The sequence below is a fragment of the Scylla paramamosain genome, chromosome 47, assembly GCF_035594125.1.
Source record: "Scylla paramamosain isolate STU-SP2022 chromosome 47, ASM3559412v1, whole genome shotgun sequence".
Classification (NCBI taxonomy): domain Eukaryota; kingdom Metazoa; phylum Arthropoda; class Malacostraca; order Decapoda; family Portunidae; genus Scylla; species Scylla paramamosain.
This window is the reverse complement of record NC_087197.1, coordinates 4,762,501-4,785,000: the sequence shown is the minus strand read 5'-3', so window position 1 is coordinate 4,785,000 and position 22,500 is coordinate 4,762,501. Positions and strand designations below refer to the sequence as shown.

At 40.4% G+C, this 22,500-nt stretch overlaps 2 protein-coding genes across 3 annotated transcripts in view; one reads left to right on the top strand and one right to left on the bottom strand.

Moving 5' to 3' along the window:
* LOC135094931 (uncharacterized) overlaps window positions 1-3,111 on the bottom strand; it is a gene marked incomplete at its 3' end in the record, with an annotated part of 5,521 nt that extends 2,410 nt beyond the window's left edge. The window contains exon 1 of the mRNA XM_063995445.1: window positions 3,046-3,111. Within this exon, the coding sequence (XP_063851515.1) occupies window positions 3,046-3,111 (66 nt within the window). The remainder of the gene's footprint in view (window positions 1-3,045) is intronic.
* A 3,971-nt stretch (window positions 3,112-7,082) lies between these two features.
* Window positions 7,083-22,500, top strand: part of LOC135094938 (uncharacterized) — a 47,374-nt gene continuing 31,956 nt past the window's right edge. Inside the window, exon 1 of one of the 2 annotated variants that reach the window (XM_063995453.1) lies at window positions 7,083-7,234. The gene's annotated coding sequence lies outside the window, so the exon portion shown is untranslated. The remainder of the gene's footprint in view (window positions 7,235-22,500) is intronic. The other variant, XM_063995454.1, reaches the window with a different exon arrangement.

Here is a 22,500-nt window from a genome sequence, read left to right as displayed (position 1 = left end):
TATACAGATTCAAAGGAGGGAGGGAAGGGTGGGAGGGAGGGAGAGGGGAACACATGCTGGGGAGTGGAAGAGAAGGGAAAGGAAAATTGTTGAAGGATAATCAGAGAGAGAGAGAGAGAGAGAGAGAGAGAGAGAGAGAGAGAGAGAGAGAGAGAGAGAGAGAGAGAGAGAGAGAGAGAGGATTAGGAAGAGTAGGAGGAGGAGGAGGAGGAGGAGGAGGAGAGGGGAGGAGGAGGAGGGGGAGAAAAAGCATCAGTAAGAAAAAATGTTACATACCAAAAATAAAATGAGTAAAGTGATGTTAAAAGAGTCATTGTTAAATATAAGACTTCAAATGTGTGTGCGTGTGTGTGTGTGTGTGAGTGTGTGTGTGTGTGTGTGTGAGAGAGAGAGAGAGAGAGAGAGAGAGAGAGAGAGAGAGAGAGAGAGAGAGAGAGAGAGAGAGAGAGAGAGAGAGAGAGAGAGAGAGAGAGAGAGAGACTTCTCCATCTCATTTTGTAGTTCTTGATTCTCTATGATCTTGCTGATTTTTTTTTTTCTTGAGGGGGGGAATGTAGGAGGGACACTGGCCAAGGGCAACAAAAATCCAATAAAAAAAAAAGAAAGCCGACTGAGATGGCAGTCCCTGAACAGGGTCCGAAGCGGTAGTCAAAAATTAAACGGTAAGTGTCTTGAGACCTCCCTCTTGAAGGAGTTCAAGTCATAGGTAGGTGGAAATACACAAGCAGGCAGGGAGTTCCAGAATTTACCAGAGAAAGGGATGAATGACTGGGAATACTGGCACTGAACAATACCAAGTTTGCTCTGCTCCAATTAGAAATTTTAGAGAGATCAGAAGTCATGCGTTCAGTGGCTTCCCTGCGTGAATTGTTTACTTTCTGAAGGGTTGGATGTCTACGAAAAGACGTAGAAAAGTGCAGGGTGGTATCATCAGCGTAGGAGTGGATAGGACAAGAAGTTTGGTTTAGAAGATTATTGATGAATAATAGAAAGAGAGTGGGTGACAGGACAGAACCCTGAGGAACACCACTGTTAATAGATTTAGGAGAACAGTGACCGTCGACCACAGCAGCAATAGAACGGTCAGAAAGGAAACTTGAGATGAAGTTATATAGAGAAGGATAGAAGCCGTAGGAGGGTAGTTTGGAAATCGAAGCTTTGTGCCAAATTCTATCAAAAGCTTTAGATATGTCCAAGGCAACAGCAAAAGTTTCACCAAAATCTCTAAAAGAGGATGACCAAGACTCAGTAAGGAAAGTCAGAAGATCACCAGTAGAGTGGCCTTGACGGAACCCATACTGGCGATCAGATAGAAGGTTGTGAAGTAACAGATGTTTAAGAATCTTCCTGTTGAGGATAGATTCAAAAACTTTAGATAGGCAGGAAATTAAAGCAATAGGACGGTAGTTTGAGGGATTAGAACGGTCACCCTTTTTAGGAACAGGCTGAATTAGGAACAGGCCGAATTAGGAACAGGCAAACAAGGAAAGGTAGATAGGAAAGACAGAAAGGTAGATTGAAAAGATAGAAAAATAAAAAAGCAAGGTTGACAGACAGAGCTGAAAGAGTTTGACTAGGCAAGGTGCAAGCACGGAGGCACAGTTTCGGAGAACAATAGGAGGGTCCCCATCAGGTCTATAAGCCTTCTGAGGGTTTAGGCCAGCGAGGGCATGGAAAACATCATTGCGAAGAATTTTAATAGGTAGCATGAAGTAGTCAGAGGGTGGAGGAGAGGGAGGAACAAGCCCAGAATCGTCCAAGGTAGAGGTTTTAGCAAAGGTTTGAGCGAAGAGTTCAGCTTTAGAAATAGATGTGATAGCAGTGGTGCCATCTGGTTGAAATAAAGAAGGGAAAGAAGAAGAAGAAGAAGAAGCAAAGTTATTGGAAATATTTTTGGCTAGGTGCCAGAAGTCACGAGGGGAGTTAGATCTTGAAAGATTTTGACACTTTCTGTTAATGAAGGAGTTTTTGGCTAGTTGGAGAACAGACTTGGCATGGTTCTGGGCAGAAATATAAAGTGCATGAGATTCTGGTGATGGAAGGCTTAAATACCTTTTGTGGGCCACCTCTCTATCATGTATAGCACGAGAACAAACTGTGTTAAACCAAGGTTTAAAAGGTTTAGGACGAGAAAAATGTACGCCTCCATGCCAGACACTATCACCTCTGTTATGCGCTCAGCACACAAAGACGGGTCTCTGACACGGAAGCAGTAGTCATTCCAAGGAAAGTCAGCAAAATACCTCCTCAGGTCCACCCAACTAGCAGAGGCAAAACGCCAGAGGCTTCGTTAAGGGGGGATCCTGAGGAGGGATTGGAGTGATAGGACAAAATACTGATATGAGATTGTGATCGGAGGAGCCCAACGGAGAAGAGGGTGACAGCATAAGCAGAAGGATTAGAGGTCAGGAAATGGTCAAGAATGTTGGGCGTATCTCCAAGACGGTCAGGAATACGAGTAGGGTGTTGCATCAAGTGCTCTAGGTCATAGAGGATAGCAAAGTTGAAGGCTAGTTCACCAGGATGGTCAGTGAAGGGAGAGGAAAGCCAAAGCTGGTGGTGAACATTGAAGTCTCCAGGAAAGGAGATCTCTGCAAAAGGGAAGAGTGTCAGAATGTGCTCCACTTTGGAAGTTAAGTAGTCAAAGAATTTCTTATAGTCAGAGGAGTTAGGTGAGAGGTATACAGCACAGATAAATTTAGTTTGAGAGTGACTCTGTAGTCGTAGCCAGATGGTGGAAAACTCGAAAGATTCAAGAGCGTGGGCACGAGAGCAGGTTAAGTCATTGCGCACATAAACGCAGCATCCAGCTTTGGATCGAAAATGAGGATAGAGAAAGTAGGAGGGAACAGAGAAGGGCTACTGTCAGTTGCCTCAGACACCTGAGTTTCAGTGAGGAAAAGAAGATGAGGTGTAGAAGAGGAGAGGTGGTGTTCTGCGGATTGAAAATTAGATCTAAGACCGCGAATGTTGCAGAAGTTAATGAAGAAAAAGTTGAGGGGGGGGTGTGTCAAGACACTTAGGGTCGTTGTCAGTATGGCAGACCGACCTGGGGACATTTGTGGTCCCCTCCCCAGATGGGGACTCCAAGGCTGGTGTAGGAGTCGCCATGATAATTTTGAATTTTGAGTGTGTGTGTTATTAAGTGCTTGTAGTTTTGTGTGGAGGAAGAGTTGTCTTTAGAGGGCAGGCTGTGACTGCCCCCTTGTGTTGTGAGACACAAAGGGAAACGTTCAGTGAGGTCACAGCTGGGCTTAATGATAAGTTCACAGCACCCCCTCATCCAGTGCTCTAGATCTCACTGGGAGTAATTATCGTTTCGGTAGGTGCCTACTGCAACACTTCCGCTACTTTCAAAGGCTCTGGGTGACGCTACACGGGTTTTAAGTGTGTTTTTACTGTTCTAGTGACAGATTAACAAGATTTCATCAAGATTAACATCATTAACAACAACAACATTAACAACATCATTTCAACAAGATTAACATCATTAACAGGAGAAACACACTTGAGAGCCCTGCTAATCATCTCTGTGGCCTTGGAAAAAAAATCGTGGTTTCTGAATATCCCCCTCTTTCCTCTCCCTCTCTCTGTCTGGAAACCGGAAACACATATTAGTTTGCAAGGTTACCGACAGAGGCAGTACTGGCTGTTTTAGTAACTCTTTTCACACACAGATGGCGTTAATTCCTGTTCGGTGTTGAATTAATGAGCTCTTTGGATCTATGATAGTAATATTATTGTTTTTATTATTATTATTATTATTATTATTATTATTATTAGTAGTAGTAGTAGTAGTAGTAGTAGTAGTAGTAGTAGTAATAGCAGCAGCAGCATAGTGGTATAATACTGTAGTAGTCGTAGAAGTAGTAGTAGGGGGGAGGAGGAGTGGTAGTAGTATTACGGTGGTGGTGGTGGTGGTGGTGTGTACTAGGGCAGGAAATTGGATAGAGAGGAGGAGGAAGAGGAGGAGGGGGGGAGGAGGAAGAGGAGGAGGAGTAGGAAGAGGAGGAGGAAGAGGAGAAGGAGGTGGTGGAGGAGTAAGAGGAGGAAGAGAAGGAGGAGGTAGAGGAGGTGAGGAGTTGGAGCAGAGAGAGAGAGAGAGAGAGAGAGAGAGAGAGAGAGAGAGAGAAGCACAGGAAGTTTCTCCATTCCTCCCTTCCTCATCTCTCTCTCTCTCTCTCTCTCTCTCTCTCTCTCTCTCTCTCTCTCTCTCTCTCTCTCTCTCTCTCTCGTCAGTGTAACAGACTCAATATAATAAAAACAAGAGGCATCGAGGTGAGGGAGACAGTGGCAGGGAAACAGAAGGTACCTAATTACTGTGGTGAGGTGAGTATTGCGCTGTGGAGACACGGAAGGGTAAGGCCAGGCTAGTGTTTGTCAGAGTTTTGGAGATAATTAGTTATTCATTAAGGTTGTTTTTTTAATCGTTCCTCACTACTTTGCCATTTTGTAGTGAAAACGGAAGACAAAAACGGGTGTATTCACAATTTCTAATCTCTTTGTACCTCTCATGTGTGTGTGTGTGTGTGTGTGTGTGTGTGAACGAACATGTTATAATATCTGTTAATCGAGTTATATAGGTTTTTTTGTAAGTCTTTTTTATCATGTACTAACCCTTCCATTGGTTTGGTCACCGTTAACACTCAGAACTGTGAAGAAGTATTTTCAAGGACAAAGAGGGAGAGAGAGAGAAATGTAAGAAACTAAGTTAATTTTGTTTCTTCCAGCCTACAGAACTATTTAAGAGACAAGTACAAAAATAAGGGGATATAGATTTACATATAATCACGGAAAAAAAAAAAAAGTTGCAGTGAAAGGGTCAAGGAATGCTGCTCTTATGAATCAAACAATTCTCATGTCCTTCATGTTTTTTTTTTCCCTTTTTCTTTTCTGTTTTCCTTTTTTTCCTTGATTTTTTTTGTCTTTTCTTTCTTTTTCTATTTTTTTTTAATTATGCAGATCTTCATTAATTTACCAACATTTTGGGCAGATTTCACAGTAAAATTACACCATCGTCTGCTGAGGAGCCATCTATTGCTCGCCGGACTATACCTTATGCACGATTTGTATTATCCTATGCTTTCATCTGTTTATCTATCTGTCTATCTATCTGTCTATCTATCTATCTATCTATCTATCTATCTATCTATCTATCTATCTATCTATATATATATATATATATATATATATATATATATATATATATATATATATATATATATATATATATATATATATATATATATATATATATATATATATATATATATATATATATATATATATATATATATATATATATATATATATATATATATATATATATATATATATATATATATATATATATATATATATATATATATATATATATATATATATATATATATATATATATATATATATATATATATATATATATATATATATATATATATATATATATATATATATATATATATATATATATATATATATATATATATATATATATATATATATATATATATATATATATATATATATATAGATAGATAGATAGATAGATAGATAGATAGATAGATAGATAGATAGATAGATAGATAGATAGATAGATAGATAGATAAACAGATGAAAGCATAGGATAATACAAATCGTGCATAAGGTATAGTCCGGCGAGCAATAGATGGCTCCTCAGCAGACGATGGTGTAATTTTACTGTGAAATCTGCCCAAAATGTTGGTAAATTAATGAAGATCTGCATAACTTTAAAAAAAATACAAAAAGAAGAAAAGACAAAAAAATAAAGGAAAAAAGGAAAACAGAAAAGAAAAAGGGAAAAAACATGAAGGACATGAGAATTGTTTGATAATTATTCATAAGAGCAGCATTCCTTGACCCTTTCACTGCAACTTTTTTTTTTTTTTCGTGGTTATATGTAAATCTATATCCCCTTATTTTTGTACTTGTCTCTTAAATAGTTCTGTATATATATATATATATATATATATATATATATATATATATATATATATATATATATATATATATATATATATATATATATATATATATATATATATATATATATATATATATATATATATATATATATATATATATATATATAGCTTTACCAAAATTATAGAAGACTAAGAATATATATATATATATATATATATATATATATATATATATATATATATATATATATATATATATATATATATATATATATATATATATATATATATATATACTCGTATATATATATATATATATATATATATATATATATATATATATATATATATATATATATATATATATATATATATATATATATATATATATATATATATATATATATATATATATATATATATATATATATATATATATATATATATATATATATATATATATATATATATATATATATATATATATATATATATATATATATATATATATATATATATATATATATATATATATATATATATATATATATATATATATATATATATATATATATATATATATATATATATATATATATATTCTTCTTAGTCTTCTATAATTTTGGTAAAGCTAGCTATTCCCCAATGTTAATTCCGACAAGTCCCTTGCTCTTAAGCCGTCTTTCAGTCACTGTGGAGCAGAGGGCGGATGTCTTCAAAATTTTGTAGCTATTTTCCAGGACCTTAGTGAAGCTAATAACCCGCCCAAGTTATTTCCTTGGTCTTTAATCGTCTTTCAGCCACTGTGAAGCAGAATGGTGGATGTTTTCTCCAACATTAAGCTCTAAATGCTTTTCCAGGCAATTTTTTAGGATTATGGTGAAGTTAGCACCTCCTCCAGGTTATTTATGAACATTTCCTTGCCTCTACGTGTTGTCTCAATTACGTGGGGCAGAATGCGTGTGTTTTCAGATGTCGCAGTCTCCCATCCACCGCCATCCCAATACTGACCAGGATCTTGGTAAAGTTAGTGACTTCCCAAGATTATTTCCAAACATATCCTCACTGCTATGCCATTTTCCAGGCAATGTGGAGCGCAGGGTGGGTGTTTTTCCAGATTTGAATCTCCCGCCATCCCTGTCCCCAGATCCCGTCGCGCCATCTGGCAGTTCAGTGTCATTGTTTTGTTCACGGGGTAGCTTCGAAGCTCTCGCATCCTATTTTACACTGCAAGTTTGACCTTCAGGGGCCTCCAACACTATCCTGACGCAGCCTGTTGATAGTGTAAGGTATGGACTACGTGCAGGCTGCCCTGGGAGTCTCGGGGGGAAGAGAGTGATAGGTAAAAAGGGAAAATAAGAGAGGTGGTGGAAGGAGGTGTTGTCGGAGGACCAGTTCAGGGCAGCGAGTGCAGGGGCAGCGCGAGCTTCCTTATTTTCCACCATTTTTCGATCTCTTGACCTTATCTCGTCTGCTGGTGGGTACTCGCTGCCAGGTTAATGTATTGTAGATCTCCACGGTTCATTTGCAGGCCTACATGGCTGTGTTTAAAGGCTCATTTGATGGTTTAAGTAGAACAAATGAGAGGGCCGAGAAGGCAGTCTTGCTAACCATTCGTATTTTTGCGCTAAACTGCTACCAGTTGCTTATTTACCTCAGTTATTTGCTGCTTCACAGCCATTTGATGTACCATGTTCAGTTCCCGCTCATCTATAGGCCTTGAAGATCGTTAGGCAAGCTTACTGTCATTCAAGAGGAGCAGGAAACGTGTTGCGAATGTCTTAATTAACGGAATATAGTCTACCCTGCTCTGAATGGCCGTTTTTTATTTATTTATTTTTTTATGACTAATTTCTGTGCTACCAAACGTATGCTCTTATTTCTACGCTTAGGGCAGGTTATGCAGGCGTGGGTGATAAGGAAGGGAAGCAAGAAGCGGGTGAGTCAGGCAAGCGTTGCGTCAGTGGTCACTTCTCCGCTAAATTGAAGCCAAACGTGTATCTCAATTATAACATGTTTTAATTGCGACTGAGTGTACTACAGACATGTTTCTGTCATACCTGAAGGTCTTTAATGATTTCTGCAGCTTAGGTCAGGAGTTAGGGGGTAAATTGATAAAGGTAGAAGAGGAAGAAAGATGAGAAGAGCGTTATTTCCTGTGACTACAATTACTGTATATATTTAATTTTATGAATTTATTTTTTTATGGTTCTGATCGATCGTAAACATTAACCTTTACTTATCTTCGACTCCAGTGTCTTCGTTATGGTGTCTGTAGTTCAAATAAGGAGTAAAAAAAAAATAAATGGATGAAACGGGCGTAAGAAAGATTAACGAACGCAGTGATCTACTTACAAGAATGTTACCGTGATCATTTATTCTACGTTTTCATGATTATCTAATGCTCTACGGATCTCTGTCTTTATTTAGAAGCGGAATTATGAGCAAAAAGGGATATGATAAGGAGGATGGGGAGGGGGGGAGAGAAAAATTGCTTTATTTCTCTCATAGATCATTCTATTTATGCCAAAAGTGCGTGTGTAGCTTATAAGTGATGCTGTTATGTGTTAATTATGTTTTCTGAAGCTTGAAAGAGAATTAGGTGGAAAAAATGGTAAAATGGGGTCGGGGGAGAAAATGATTGCATTATCTTTCAGCTTGTTCCAATTCTTCCAAAACTGCGTAGAACTTATGACTTATCATTATTTCCTGTTTTTTTTATTTATTTATTTGTTTTTTCCCCGCCATCACGTTGACTTGTTTTTATGCAGTAACGAGGAACTGGGGTGAGTTTACCATAATGTTTTCCTGTGTGTGATGGTATTGGTGTGGAGCGTCGCTTGTTTCGTGAATGCGTGCGTAGATGCGTGTGGCGACCTGCGGCGTGAAATATTAATAATAATAACAACAATAATAATAATAATGCGTCGCTTTGTTTCGTGAATGCGTGCGTAGATGCGTATGGCGACCTGCGGCGTGAAATATTGCGTTTCATTGATGGTGTGTGTGTGTGTGTGTGTGTGTGTGTGTGTGTGTGTGTGTGTGTGTGTGTGTGTGTGTACACCATATTTTGCTTTTATGTATACACATGCTTATATTCACACACACACACACACACACACACACACACACACACACACACACACACACACACACACACAACAGGTAAGATATTCTACTTATCTGCAACTCTATCATTAAAATGATAATAAAAAAAAAATAATAAACCGTATTTATGTGCATCATCATCTTGTGTGTGCGTGTGTGAGTGTGTTCAGCAGTAACACCTGGCTGACACGTTGGATAATTAGCGGGTACTGTGGACCAGGTGTGGGGGAGGGAGGGGGGAGGTGAGGAAAGCACGCTGTACCTTATGAGTCAGCACCTGTGTTAGGATGTTAATTAATAGGTACCGGGGATAATACTGAAGCTACATTAGTGTTTTCTTTGAAGTTACATTAGTGTTTTCCTCCATGGGCTAGGCTGTTAGGTTGGATTAGGTTGGGTTAAGTTACGTTGCATTGGGTTAAGTTGGATTAGGTGAGGTCATGTTGGGTTAAGTTAGGTTAAGTTAGGTTGTATTGGGTTAAAGGTCAGATTAGATTAAGTTAGGTTGAGGTTAGGTTTGATTAAGTTTGTATTAATTCAGTACTTTAATTTCACTGCTTATCTTTGCATTGAGGAGATATTTTGAAAAAGCATCAAATTTTGTCCTGAAATCAGCATTGTCTTGAGATGAATTGGCTGGGGTTATTTCCGTAATAGCTGGACTGGTGTCACTACAGAGCATTGCCATTAATGTTGTCATTATCACTTTGTTCACTGGTTGTATTTTCTCTTAGTTATTTATTGTAATTTCTTTTAATTTTTTTTTCATTCTCTCTTTTGATTAATCTATCTTTCCCTTCCTTCCTTCCTTCCTTCCTTCCTTTCTTTCCTCATTTTCTTTTTCTTTTTAATTTCTTTCCATCTTTCTGTTTCTTTTTCTCAGTGTAGCTGGCACAGTTGGACTGATGCAGAAGAAGCCAGCTCATTTGCCACTCCCCACAAAAAAAAGTTAATTAGAAAAAGGATTTTAAAATGTTGGCTAATTTAGTTACAGAAATGTCGCAATGCTCCGCTCCTGAAACTGAATATCACTTTGAAAACTTTTGAATATCATTACTGGAATATTTCCAAATGTTGTGCATTTATCTTTTCTTTTTATGTATTTGCTCATTTATATTTTGTGTCCCAAGAAAGGGATATAATCATAGGTAGTAAAATTACAGTTTCATACAATTCTTCTATTTTCTTGTTTTTTGTTGATTTAAGTCAAAGTAACAACTGTGTAAAAGTCTCATGGCTGAGCAGATCAGGTCAGGTAAGGAAAACCCGTGGACAATTAGTGCCTTCCTTAAGAACACCCCTGAGCCCCAAAAGCCTCGTGTAAGTCAAGAAAAGTGCATGGCATAGTTGCAAATATTTTTTTTTATCAATTAACAAAAAAAAAAAGAAAGAAAGAAAGAAAGAAAAGGGATGAACAGTGGTAGGTCGCCTCTCATTGCTGCCTCTGTTATTTGAACTGTAGTAGGAAGCAATCTGTGGAAAAGTGAAACTGGAAACTGAAACTGTAATGAGGGATGCCTGTACATTGCTGTGTGTTGGTGTCGTGGCCCTAGAAGTGGAATGGACTGCCATGTGTCAGTCTTTAGGCTGTGCGAGTCTAACTACTTGCTGCTTCTCAGTCTCTCAGCCTTGCAAGTGCTGTGTATCAGTCTCAGCTGTGCGGATCAATCAAGCTGCACTGTGTCAACCTCCTAGTCATGTATCCACCTCTGGTCATGCAGGTTAATCCTCCCACTGCTAGGTGACACACCTTTCCTTAATTACCAACCACTCTGAGGTGTCTTTTCTTGTTCTGCAGCCGCCTCCACACATACTAGCTAGAAATTGCAAAGTCTATTCTTTTTTCATTCTTTTCTTTCTTGTAGATGTGCCATAAAGATTCCATACATTGTTTTTAATGATGTGAATTGTTGCATACTGCAGCGAAACGGTTAAATCACTGGTCATCGGGGTTTGGCCGTGCAACTAACTCTCGTGTCAGTCGCTCACATCAGAGTGGACAGGACAAGAAGGTTGGCTGAGAGCATCTTTCATGAATAATAGGAATAGAATGAGTGGTAGGATAGAGCCCTGGGGAACACCACTCTTGATGGGATACAGCCCTGTGGGACAGTAGTGTTACAATCACATAGCACTTAAGAATACTAAAGATATAAGTAACAATATATCTTATAATTTTACTTTTACAAAAAATAGACAAATTATAATGAAAACACCCCAAACCTGTACAGTTAAACCAACACTGAGACGTAGTACATCCTAACACAAACAGTATCTTGCTAAATATCCTACCCAAGGGAGGGAGAAAAAGGGTGGAGGACTGAACGTAAGTTCTACAGTTAAAATACTTTTTGTGGATCCGAATTAATCAGTTGAGAAACGACTGGTGGTAGTACTTGACCACCCCAGAGGACTCCACTCTTGTCTGGCCACCAGGGTAAGGGTGACCCAGCAGGTGGAGAGAGAGCCTAGTGTGAACTGCCTGCTCCTGGACCAGGCAGCTCTGCCATCACTTTAGAATGGGGCCTCATGGATCCTTGCGATTAAATGGGCGGGATTGAGACGGGTGAGGTGGGGAGGCGGCTGGCCGGGGATTGGCCTGAGTGTAGCGACTGGTGGAGTAGGGGAACTGGCCACAACAATAGTTTAGAACAGTGGACGTCTGCCTCTGCAGTAATACAATGGCCAGGATGGAAGAGATAAATGTGCAGAGAGATGTGTAGATCCTGTATGAGGTAAGCTTAGAAATTAAGGATTTATGCCAGACTGTATCAGAAGCTTGTGATGTGTCTAAGGAAGTAGCAAAGGCATCACCAGAATCCATGAGAGAGAGAGAATGACCAAGACTCAGTAAAGAAAGCTGGATTTTTATTTTTATTTTTTTTATGTAGGAAGGACACTGGCCAAGGGCAACAAAAAAAATTACTGGTTAACTCTTGCGTTAGAGAGGTGGACAGAATAGTGGAGAGAGAAAGAAGAAAGTCTTGTGCAACGAGGCCGCAGAAGGAGGGGAGGCATGCAGTTAGCAAGATCAGAAGAGCAGTTAGCATGAAAATAGCGGTAGAAGACAGCTAGATATGCAACATTGTGGCGGTGAGAGAGGGGCTGAAGACAGTCAGTTAGAGGAGAGGAGTTGATAAGACGAAAAGCTTTTGATTCCACCCTGTCTAGAAGAGCAGTATGAGTGGAACCCCCCCAGACATGTGAAGCATACTCCATACATGGACGGATAAGGCCCTTGTACAGAGTTAGCAGCTGGGGGGGTGAGAAAAACTGGTGGAGACGTCTCAGAACACCTAACTTCATAGAAGCTGTTTTAGCTAGAGATGAGATGTGAAGTTTCCAGTTCAGATTATAAGTAAAGGACAGACCGAGGATGTTCAGTGTAGAAGAGGGGGACAGTTGAGTGTCATTGAAGAAGAGGGGATAGTTGTCTGGAAGATTGTGTCGAGTTGATAGATGGAGGAATTGAGTTTTTGAGGCATTGAACAATACCAAGTTTGCTCTGCCCCAATCAGAAAATTTAGAAAGATCAGAAGTCAGGCATTCTGTGGCTTCCCTGTGTGATATGTTTACCTCCTGAAGGGTTGGACGTCTATGAAAAGACATGGAAAAGTGCAGGGTGGTATCATCAGCATAGGAGTGGATAGGACAAGAAGTTTGGTTTAGAAGATCATTAATGAATAATAAGAAGAGAGTGGGTGACAGGACAGAACCCTGAGGAACACCACTGTTAATAGATTTAGGAGAAGAACAGTGACCGTCTACCACAGCAGCAATAGAACGGTCAGAAAGGAAACTTGAGATGAAGTTACAGAGAGAAGGATAGAAACCGTAGGAGGGTAGTTTGGAAATCAAAGCTTTGTGCCAGACTCTATCAAAGGCTTTTGATATGTCCAAGGCAACAGCAAAAGTTTCACCAAAGTCTCTAAAAGAGGATGACCAAGACTCAGTAAGGAAAGCCAGAAGATCACCAGTAGAGCGGCCTTGACGGAACCCATACTGGCGATCAGATAGAAGGTTGTGAAGTGATAGATGTTTAAGAATCTTCCTGTTGAGGATAGATTCAAAAACTTTAGATAAGCAGGAAATTAAAGCAATAGGATGGTAGTTTGAGGGATTAGAGCGGTCACCCTTTTTAGGAACAGGTTGAATGTAGGCAAACTTCCAGCAAGAAGGAAAGGTAGATGTTGACAGACAGAGCTGAAAGAGTTTGACTAGGCAAGGTGCAAGCACGGAGGCACAGTTTCGGAGAACAATAGGAGGGACCCCATCAGGTCCATAAGCCTTCCGAGGGTTTAGGCCAGCGAGGGCATGGAAAACATCATTACGAAGAATTTTAATACGTGGCATGAAGTAGTCAGAGGGTGGAGGAGAGGGAGGAACAAGCCCAGAATCGTCCAAGGTAGAGTTTTTAACAAAGGTTTGAGCAAAGAGTTCAGCTTTAGAAATAGATGTGATAGCAGTGGTGCCATCTGGTTGAAGTAGAGGAGGGAAAGAAGAAGAAGCAAAGTTATTGGAGATATTTTTGGGTAGATGCCAGAAATCACGAGGGGAGTTAGATCTTGAAAGGTTTTGACATTTTCTGTTAATGAAGGAGTTTTTGGCTAGTTGGAGAACAGACTTGGCATGGTTCCGGGCAGAAATATAAAGTGCATGAGATTCTAGTGATGGAAGGCTTAAGTACCTTTTGTGGGCCACCTCTCTATCATGTATAGCACGAGAACAAGCTGTGTTAAACCAAGGTTTAGAAGGTTTAGGACGAGAAAAAGAGTGAGGAATGTACGCCTCCATGCCAGACACTATCACCTCTGTTATGCGCTCAGCACACAAAGACGGGTCTCTGACACGGAAGCAGTAGTCATTCCAAGGAAAATCAGCAAAATACCTCCTCAGGTCCCCCCAACTAGCAGAGGCAAAACGCCAGAGGCACCTTCGCTTAGGGGGATCCTGAGGAGGGATTGGAGTGATAGGACAAGATAAAGATATGAGATTGTGATCGGAGGAGCCCAACGGAGAAGAAAGGGTGATAGCATAAGCAGAAGGATTAGAGGTCAGGAAAAGGTCAAGAATGTTGGGCGTATCTCCAAGACGGTCAGGAATACAAGTAGGGTGTTGCACCAATTGCTCTAGGTCATGGAGGATAGCAAAGTTGTAGGCTAGTTCACCAGGATGGTCAGTGAAGGGAGAGGAAAGTCAAAGCTGGTGGTGAACATTGAAGTCTCCAAGAAAGGAGATCTCTGCAAAAGGGAAGAGGGTCAGAATGTGCTTCACTTTGGAAGTTAAGTAGTCAAAGAATTTCTTATAGTTAGAGGAGTTAGGAGAGAAGTATACAGCACAGATAAATTTAGTATGAGAATGACTCTGTAGTCGTAGCCAGATGCTGGAAAACTCGGAAGATTCAAGAGCGTGGGCACGAGAGCAGGTTAAGTCATTGCGCACATAAACGCAGCATCCAGCTTTGGATCGAAAATGAGGATAGAGAAAGTAGGAGGGAACAGAGAAGGGCTACTGTCAGTTGCCTCAGACACCTGAGTTTCAGTGAGGAAAAGAAGATGAGGTTTAGAAGAGGAGAGGTGGTGTTCTGCGGATTGAAAATTAGATCTTAGACCGCGAATGTTGCAGAAGTTAATGAAGAAAAAGTTGAGGGGGGTGTCAAGACACTTAGGGTCGTCGACGGAAAGGCAGTCCGACCTGGGGACATTTATGGTCCCCTCCCCAGATGGGGACTCCAAGGCTGGTGTAGGAGTCGCCATGATTTTAAAATTTTTGAGTGAAGGGTGTGTGTGTTATTAGGTGCTTGTAGTTTTGTGTGGAGGAAGAGAGTTGTCTTTAGAGGGCAGGCTATGACTACCCCCTTGTGTTGTGAGACACAAAGGGAAACGTTCAGTGAGGTCACAGCTGGGTTTAATGATAAGTTCACAGCACCCCCTGAACAGTGCTTTAGACCACACTGGGAGTAATTATCGTTTCGGCAGGTGTGGATTGCCAGTTGGTTGTCCTCTAGGGACCCCACACTGGCAGTCAGAAAGAGCCTAAACAGACACTGGACATACTGGCATATAAATCAGTCCACTGTACAAATCTGCCTTAGAATCTTCCTGTTGAGGTTTAGAAAGATGGAAAATTCAACCTACAGGTCTACGATTTAAAGGATTGGAGCAGCCACCCAGCCTAATCCTCTCACTTTGGTACAAGACAATTATCACCACCATGTGTAATGCATGAAATCATTATAAGCATCTGCAAGAAAGTTATGAGTGGAAAAGATTAGATTTTGCAATTAATATCCAGCTTATAGATTGGCTGTAGAACAAGTAAAAATGTCCCAGAGTGATTGGTAATTAGGGAAAGGTGTACCAAGTGGCAGTCAAAGGGTTAAGGACAGGTTGAATATCAGCAAATGATCAGCAAGAAGGAAGGATGGAGCTTGATTGGCAGAAGTGGATGGAAAAGCTCTACCAGGCAGCATGCAGGACTGTGCACTGGGTGACCAAAACACCCGACTCTTGCTCAAACTCCTTGATTTTTTGTGTATTTGACCTTGGTATAATAATTCCCCAAAACATGTTGAAATATTCCAAGAAGATTCAAAATACTCAACAACTTCATAAAACACCCAAAATAACACCATTTAAGACAGGCACACAGTGCACTTACACACACACACACACACACACACACACACACACACACACACACACACACACACACACACACACACACACACACACACACACACACACACACACACACTTATCCAGGGTTGGAAAAAAAATAGGTTAAAAAAAAACCCACTGGATTTTTTTGGGGGGTTATTTATTTATTTATTTATTTTTTATTTATTTTGTTTTTTGTGTTATTAGGATTTTTTTGGTATTTATTTATTTATTTTTGTTAATTCCTCCTATTTATTTGTAAATCAGTTTAAACAGTTAAAAACTAATCGAGTGAAACAAAAGGTTTGGAGTGTTTTTTTGTTTTATTTTTTTATTCATTTATTTTTTTCCCCTCCATGTAGGAGGAGGACCAGTCAGGAGTAACAAAAAATATAATAAAAAAAAAAGGCCCACTGAGGTGCCAGTCCCTGAACAGGATCCAAAGCAGCAGTCAAAAATACATGATAAGTGTCTTGAAACCTCCCTCATGAAAGAGTTCAAGCCATAGGAAGGTAAAAATACAGAAGCAGGCAGGAAGTTCCAGAGTTTACCAGAGAAAGGGATGAATGACTGAGAATACTAGGTAACTCTTGCATTAGAGAGGTGGACAGAATAGGGGTGAGGGAAAGAAGAAAGTGTTGTGCAGTGAGGCTGCAGGAGGAGGGGAGGCATGCAGTTAGCAAGATCAGAAGAGCAGTTAGCATGAAAATAACGGTAGGAGACAGCTAGATATGCAACACTGCGGTGATGAGAGAGAGGCTGAAGACAGTCAGTTAGAAGAGAGAAGTTGAGATGATAAGCTTTTGATTCCATCCTGTCTAGAAGAGCAGTATAGTGGAAACCCCCCCCTTCCCATACATGTGAAGCATACTCCATACATGGACAGGTAAGGCCCCTGTACAGAGTTAGCAGCTGGGGGGTGAGAAAAACTGGCAAAGATGACTCAGAACTAACTTCACTGAAGCTGTTTTGTCTAGAGATGAGATGTGAAGTTTCCAGTTTAGATTATAAGTAAAGGACAGACCGAGGATGTTCAGTGCAGAAGAGGGAGACAGTTGAGTGTCATTGAAGAAGAGGGGATAGTTGTCTGGAAGATTGTGTCAAGTTGATAAATGTAGGAATTGAGTTTTTAAGGCATTGAAGAATACTAAGTTTGCTCTGCCCCAATCAGAAATTTTAGAGAGATTAGAAGTCAGGCATTCTCTGGCTTCTGTGTGTGAACTGTTGACTTCCTGAAGGGTTGGACACCTACAAAAAGACACGGAAAAGTGCAGGGTGGTATCATCAGCGTAGGAGTGGATAGGACAAGAAGCTTGGTTTAGAAGATCATTGATGAATAATAGGAAGAGAGTAGGTGACAGGACAGAACCCTGAGGAACACCACTGTTAATAAATTTAGGAGAACAGTGACCGTCTACCACAGCAGCAATAGAACGGTCAGAAAGGAAACTTGAGATGAAGTTACAGAGGGAAAAACAGAAGCCATAGGAGGGTAGTTTGGAAATCAAAGCTTTGTGTCAGACTCTATCAAAAGCTTTTGATGTGTCTAAGGCAACAGCAAAAGTTTCCCCAAAATCTCTAAAAGAGGATGACCAAGACTCAGTAAGGAAAGCCAGAAGATCACCAGTAGAGCGGCCTTGACGGAACCCATACTGGCGATCAGATAGAAGGTTGTGAAGTGATAGATGTTTAAGAATCTTCATTTTGAGGATAGATTCAAAAACTTTAGACAGGCAGGAAATTAAAACAATAGGATGGTAGTTTGAGGGATTAGAATGGTCACCCTTTTTAGGAATAGACTGAATGTAGGCAAACTTCCAGCAAGAAGGAAAGGTAGATGTTGACAGACAGACTTGAAAGAGTTCGACTAGGCAAGGTGCAAGCATGGAGGTACAGGTTTGGAGAACAACAGGAGGGACCCAATCAGGTCCATAAGCCTTCTAAGGGTTTAGGCCAGTGAGGGCATGGAAAACATCACTGTGAAGAATTTTAATGGGTAGCATGAAGTAGTCAGAGGGTGGAGGAGAGGGAGGAACAATTTTTTTTTAGCAAAGGTTTGAGGTTGAGTTCAGCTTTAGAAATAGATGAGATGGCAGTGGTGCCATCAGGTTGACATTTTCTATTAATGAAGATCAGACACTTGCTTAGGTCATGTTGATACAAGTTGATCAGGCTGGACAAAGCCTGTGTTAACTTGTACTGTACAGGAAATGAATGTCAGGCTTGACTACTTTTGCACTTTTTATGTATATGTACATATATACACCTTATTTATCAGTATGATATAGATCTAAATTTTTATATGTTAAATATTTTATTAACCCCCCCAACACTTTTTTATTTATTTATTTTTTTTTTATTTAATACTGCCAACCCTGCCCTTATCACATCCCCTTAAACAGCAGGGTGTATTGTGACTAGAAGGTCTCCACATACAGTGTAAAATAGTTTTCAGTATGAGAAGATATTATGTGTCTACTTATTCCTGCTTGATATTTTAGTAATAGAGATAATGAAAATAAACTTGTATTACCTGTATGTGAGATGAGGCAAATTCTACAATCAGGAAATGAAGGAAAGATTTCTGAGTGTAGTGACCTGTCGTGCTGCAGGAAGGCTGCGTGGGGCAGGGACACATTGCTGGTGAAGAGAGGTTTATTTATATTGCTTTTGTTGTTTTACCTACATACACACAAGTTGTCCTTCCAACACATCTTGTTTGCCATGAAATGCACCTCGTATGTGTGTGTGTGCGAGAGAGAGAGAGAGAGAGAGAGAGAGAGAGAGAGAGAGAGAGAGAGAGAGAGAGAGAGAGAGAGAGAGAGAGAATTATCAGTTCTCTCTCTCTCTCTCTCTCTCTCTCTCTCTCTCTCTCTCTCTCTCTCTCTCTCTCTCTCTCCCTCCCTCCCCCGCCTTTTCTTCTCATCATTTATCACTTTGCTATTTCATTTCTTTCTCCTCCCCCTCCCTACCATGGCCTCCCTCCCCACACAAGTACATGAAAAACAAGAATAAATACTAAAAATAATAATAATCATAAGAAATAAAGGAATAAAGAACCGCCTAGACAATCTGTTTGTCTGTCTGTCTGTTTGTTTGCTGTTTTGCCAACTCCGCACCCCCCCCCAATCTGTTCCTTATCTGTTCCCCTTATCTGTCTTTCTGGTCTTTTCCTCTCACTTCCTTGAACCTTTCCCCATATATACAGTAAGAAAGATGATATGAGAGAGAGAGAGAGAGAGAGAGAGAGAGAGAGAAAAAAAATAATGGTAATAATAATAACAATAATAATAATAATAATGCTAATAACAATAATAATAATAATAATAATAATAATAATAATAATAATAATAATAATAATAATAATCACACACACACACACACACACACACACACACACACACACACACACACACACAAAGATCTCAGAGCTGCTGTACTGTGGCATTTGTGGCAGAAAACACACAGGAATGACCCATTCCACCCGGCGTGTTACAAGAGTTGCCAGACACCTCCTCCACAGCTCCATGAACCACAATTGAGACTTCCATTCTGGGAAAGAATCGCTGGTCTCCCCAGCGATGTAGTTGCCACTTGTCTCCAGAACATCTGAGAGTAAAATGAGACATTAATTCAAAACTCTAGGCGCGAAAAATCATGCCTTAATTGGTGATCAGCGCAGTGAGGGAGGTGCCAGTTCGTGCCTTAATAGATAATTACTGCTGTTTAGGGGTTAAGACACAGGACTGTGGAGTTGGAGTCGGACTCCGACTCTGACTCCAGCAACACCAAATATCTTCCGACTCTGACTCCACAGGTGTGCGGGCAAGGAGTGAGCACAGAGGCACAGTGACAGTAAAGAGGAGGTAGTTTGTCAGGGTTGTTGCCTTCAGAGGGCCAAGGCCAGAGAGTGAGTTGGAAATGTCATTATGAAAAATCTATGACAGGCATGATACAGTCAGGGAGGCGGTGGAGGAAGAACAGACCCTAAATCATCCAGTATGGAGTGTTGGAGTTCATGGATATAGCAGTGGAGGCTTGTGGATGAAACAGAAGATGGAAGAAGGTGAAGAAGAAAAGTTACCAGAAATTACTAGAAGAATTGGCAAGATTTTGATGTTTCCTGTTGATAGAGGAGTTTTTGCAAGTTGGATAACAGATCTTAAAGATTTTGAGCAGGTGTATAAAGAGGGTGAATTCTGTTTGTGATCTGCCTCTCTCCTGGACACCACAAAAAACAGTTGAACCAAGGTTTACAATCTTTTGGAGTTAAAGAAAGTAAGAAAATGTATGCACCCATGCCAGGCAGTCACCTGTGTCATGCATGCTGCACAGAGGGAAGGTATTCAGACACAGGAGGCTTAGTCACAGTACCACCTCAGGCCCTTCCACTTAGCACACTTGTATTCCTAAGAGCACCTCCACTTTGGCAGGGCTAGAGGCAGGATTGGAACTGTACCACCTCAGGCCCTGCCACTTAGCACACTTGTATTCCTGGAAACGCTTCCACTTTGGCAGGACTACAGGCACTGGAATGACTGAGCAGTGTACAGAAAGAAGCGTGTGGTGAGAGGAGCCTTACTAAGGGGATTGATTTGAGGAAAGAAGGTGCCGGAACATTGCTGTCACATGGCATCTACAGAGAGAAGTTTGCCTATATACTGAAGGAGTGGTGGCTAAGAAAAGGTTGAGAATGTTGGGCAATATGCTGAAGGGTACAGGTTAGGAAAAGGTCAAGAATGTTAGGCAAGGCTACAGAGAACAGTTTGCTAATATTCTGAAGGGTGGAGGCTAGGAAAAGGTCAAGAATGTCAGGCAAGGCTACAGGGAGAAATATGACTTTATGCTGAAGGGATAGAGATAAGAATAAAGGTCAGTAATGTTAGGCAAGGCTACAGAGAGAAATATGACTATGCCAAAGGGATAGAGGTTAGGAAAGATTAAGAATATTTGGCATTATCTCCACTGCTACATAGAGTATAATTTGAGAATAAGCTGAAGGGATAGAGGTTAAGAAAAGATCAAGAATGTTGGGTATATCTTAACATTAGTCAGGGATGCACAGAGGGTGATGCAGTATTTATTTATTTTATTTTTTTTATGTAGGAAGGACACTGGCCAAGGGCAACAAAAATCCAATAAAAAAATATGCCCACTGAAATGCCAGTCCCATAAAAGGGTCAAAGCAGTGGTCAAAAACTGATGAATAAGTGTCTTGAAACCTCCCTCTTGAAGGAATTCAAGTCATAGGAAGGTGTAAAATACAGAAGCAGGCAGGGAGTTAGAAAGGGATGAATGATTGAGAATACTGGTTAACTCTTGTGTTAGAGAGGTGGACAGAATGGGGGTGAGAGAAAGAAGAAAGTCTTGTGCAGTGAGGCCATGGGAGGAGGGGAGACATGCAGTTAGCAAGATCAGAAGGGCAGTTAGCATGAAAATAGCAGTAGAAGACAGCTAGATATGCAACATTGCGGCGGTGAGAGAGAGGCTGAAGACAGTCAGTTAGAGGAGAGGGGTTGATGAGACGAAAAGCTTCTGATTCCACCCTGTCCAGAAGAGCAGTATGAGTGGAACCCCCCCAGACATGTGAAGCATACTCCATACATGGATGGATAAGGCCCCTTGTACAGAGTTAGTAGCTAGGGGGTGAGAAAAACTGGCGGAGACGTCTCAGAACGCCTGACTTCATAGAAGCTGTTTTAGCTAGAGATGAGATGTGAAGTCAAAGAGTTTTATGTAGTTGGACAAGTTACTAGTGAGAGAATTGCAACATTTGTGAAGTTAGTGGGAGTGGCAGTGGAGTTGCAGCCAGAAGGTGGGAAATTCTGGAGATTCAAGGCAAGTGGATATGAAACCAAGGTACATCATTGCTTACACAGACACAGCAGCCAGCTTTGGAGTGAAATAGATGGTAGAGAAAGTAAGAGGGAACAAGAAAGGCTCTGCTGTCAGTGATGAGAAAAGAGGAATAGAAGTTTAGAAGAGTTATGTTCCATGGATTGGAAGACAGACCTGAGACACAAATGTTGCAGAAGAGAGAGAGGAGAGATCAAGACACACTGGTTTGTGATGGAAGGACAGGCTGACTAGATGGGGACTCTGAGCCTGTTGATTGGAATGAAGTTGAAAATACATGTATGAGTCTTAGCAAGATGGTCCACGAAACTGACTCTTTCCACCAGGGGCTGATGGGAAGAGTGTGTGTGTGTGTGTGTGTGTGTGTGTGTGTGTGTGTGTGTGTGTGTGTGTGTGTGTGTGTGTGTGTGTGTGTGTGTGGTGCTTAGTCTGGGCCGCCCCGTGTGGAATTGCAGCCTGGTGTGTAGATGTACAGATCTGATGAGAGGAATTTTTAAAGTAACATAAGACAGATTGTAAATGCTGATACTGCTTAAAAATATCCACTTGTATCTGATGAAGGGAATTTTTGTGTGGATCAGGTGGAATGACAAATAAAAATGAATATATTAGGATTTAAGATTACTATTATTGCTGCCATATACAAACACACTGGGAAAGCATACATTCTCTCTCTCTCTCTCTCTCTCTCTCTCTCTCTCTCTCTCTCTCTCTCTCTCTCTCTCTCTCTCTCTCTCTCTCTCTCTCTCTCTCTCTCTCTCTCTCTCTCTCTCTCTCTCTCTCTCTCTCTCTCTCTCTCTCTCTCTCTCTCTCTCTCTCTGGTAATAGGCAGGTATCTCATCTGCCTTTCCTATTCCAAGTCCTTGACCCATATACCTTATGAATGAAAATGGCTGTAATCTACTTGCAAATTGTGTGTGTGTGTGTGTGTG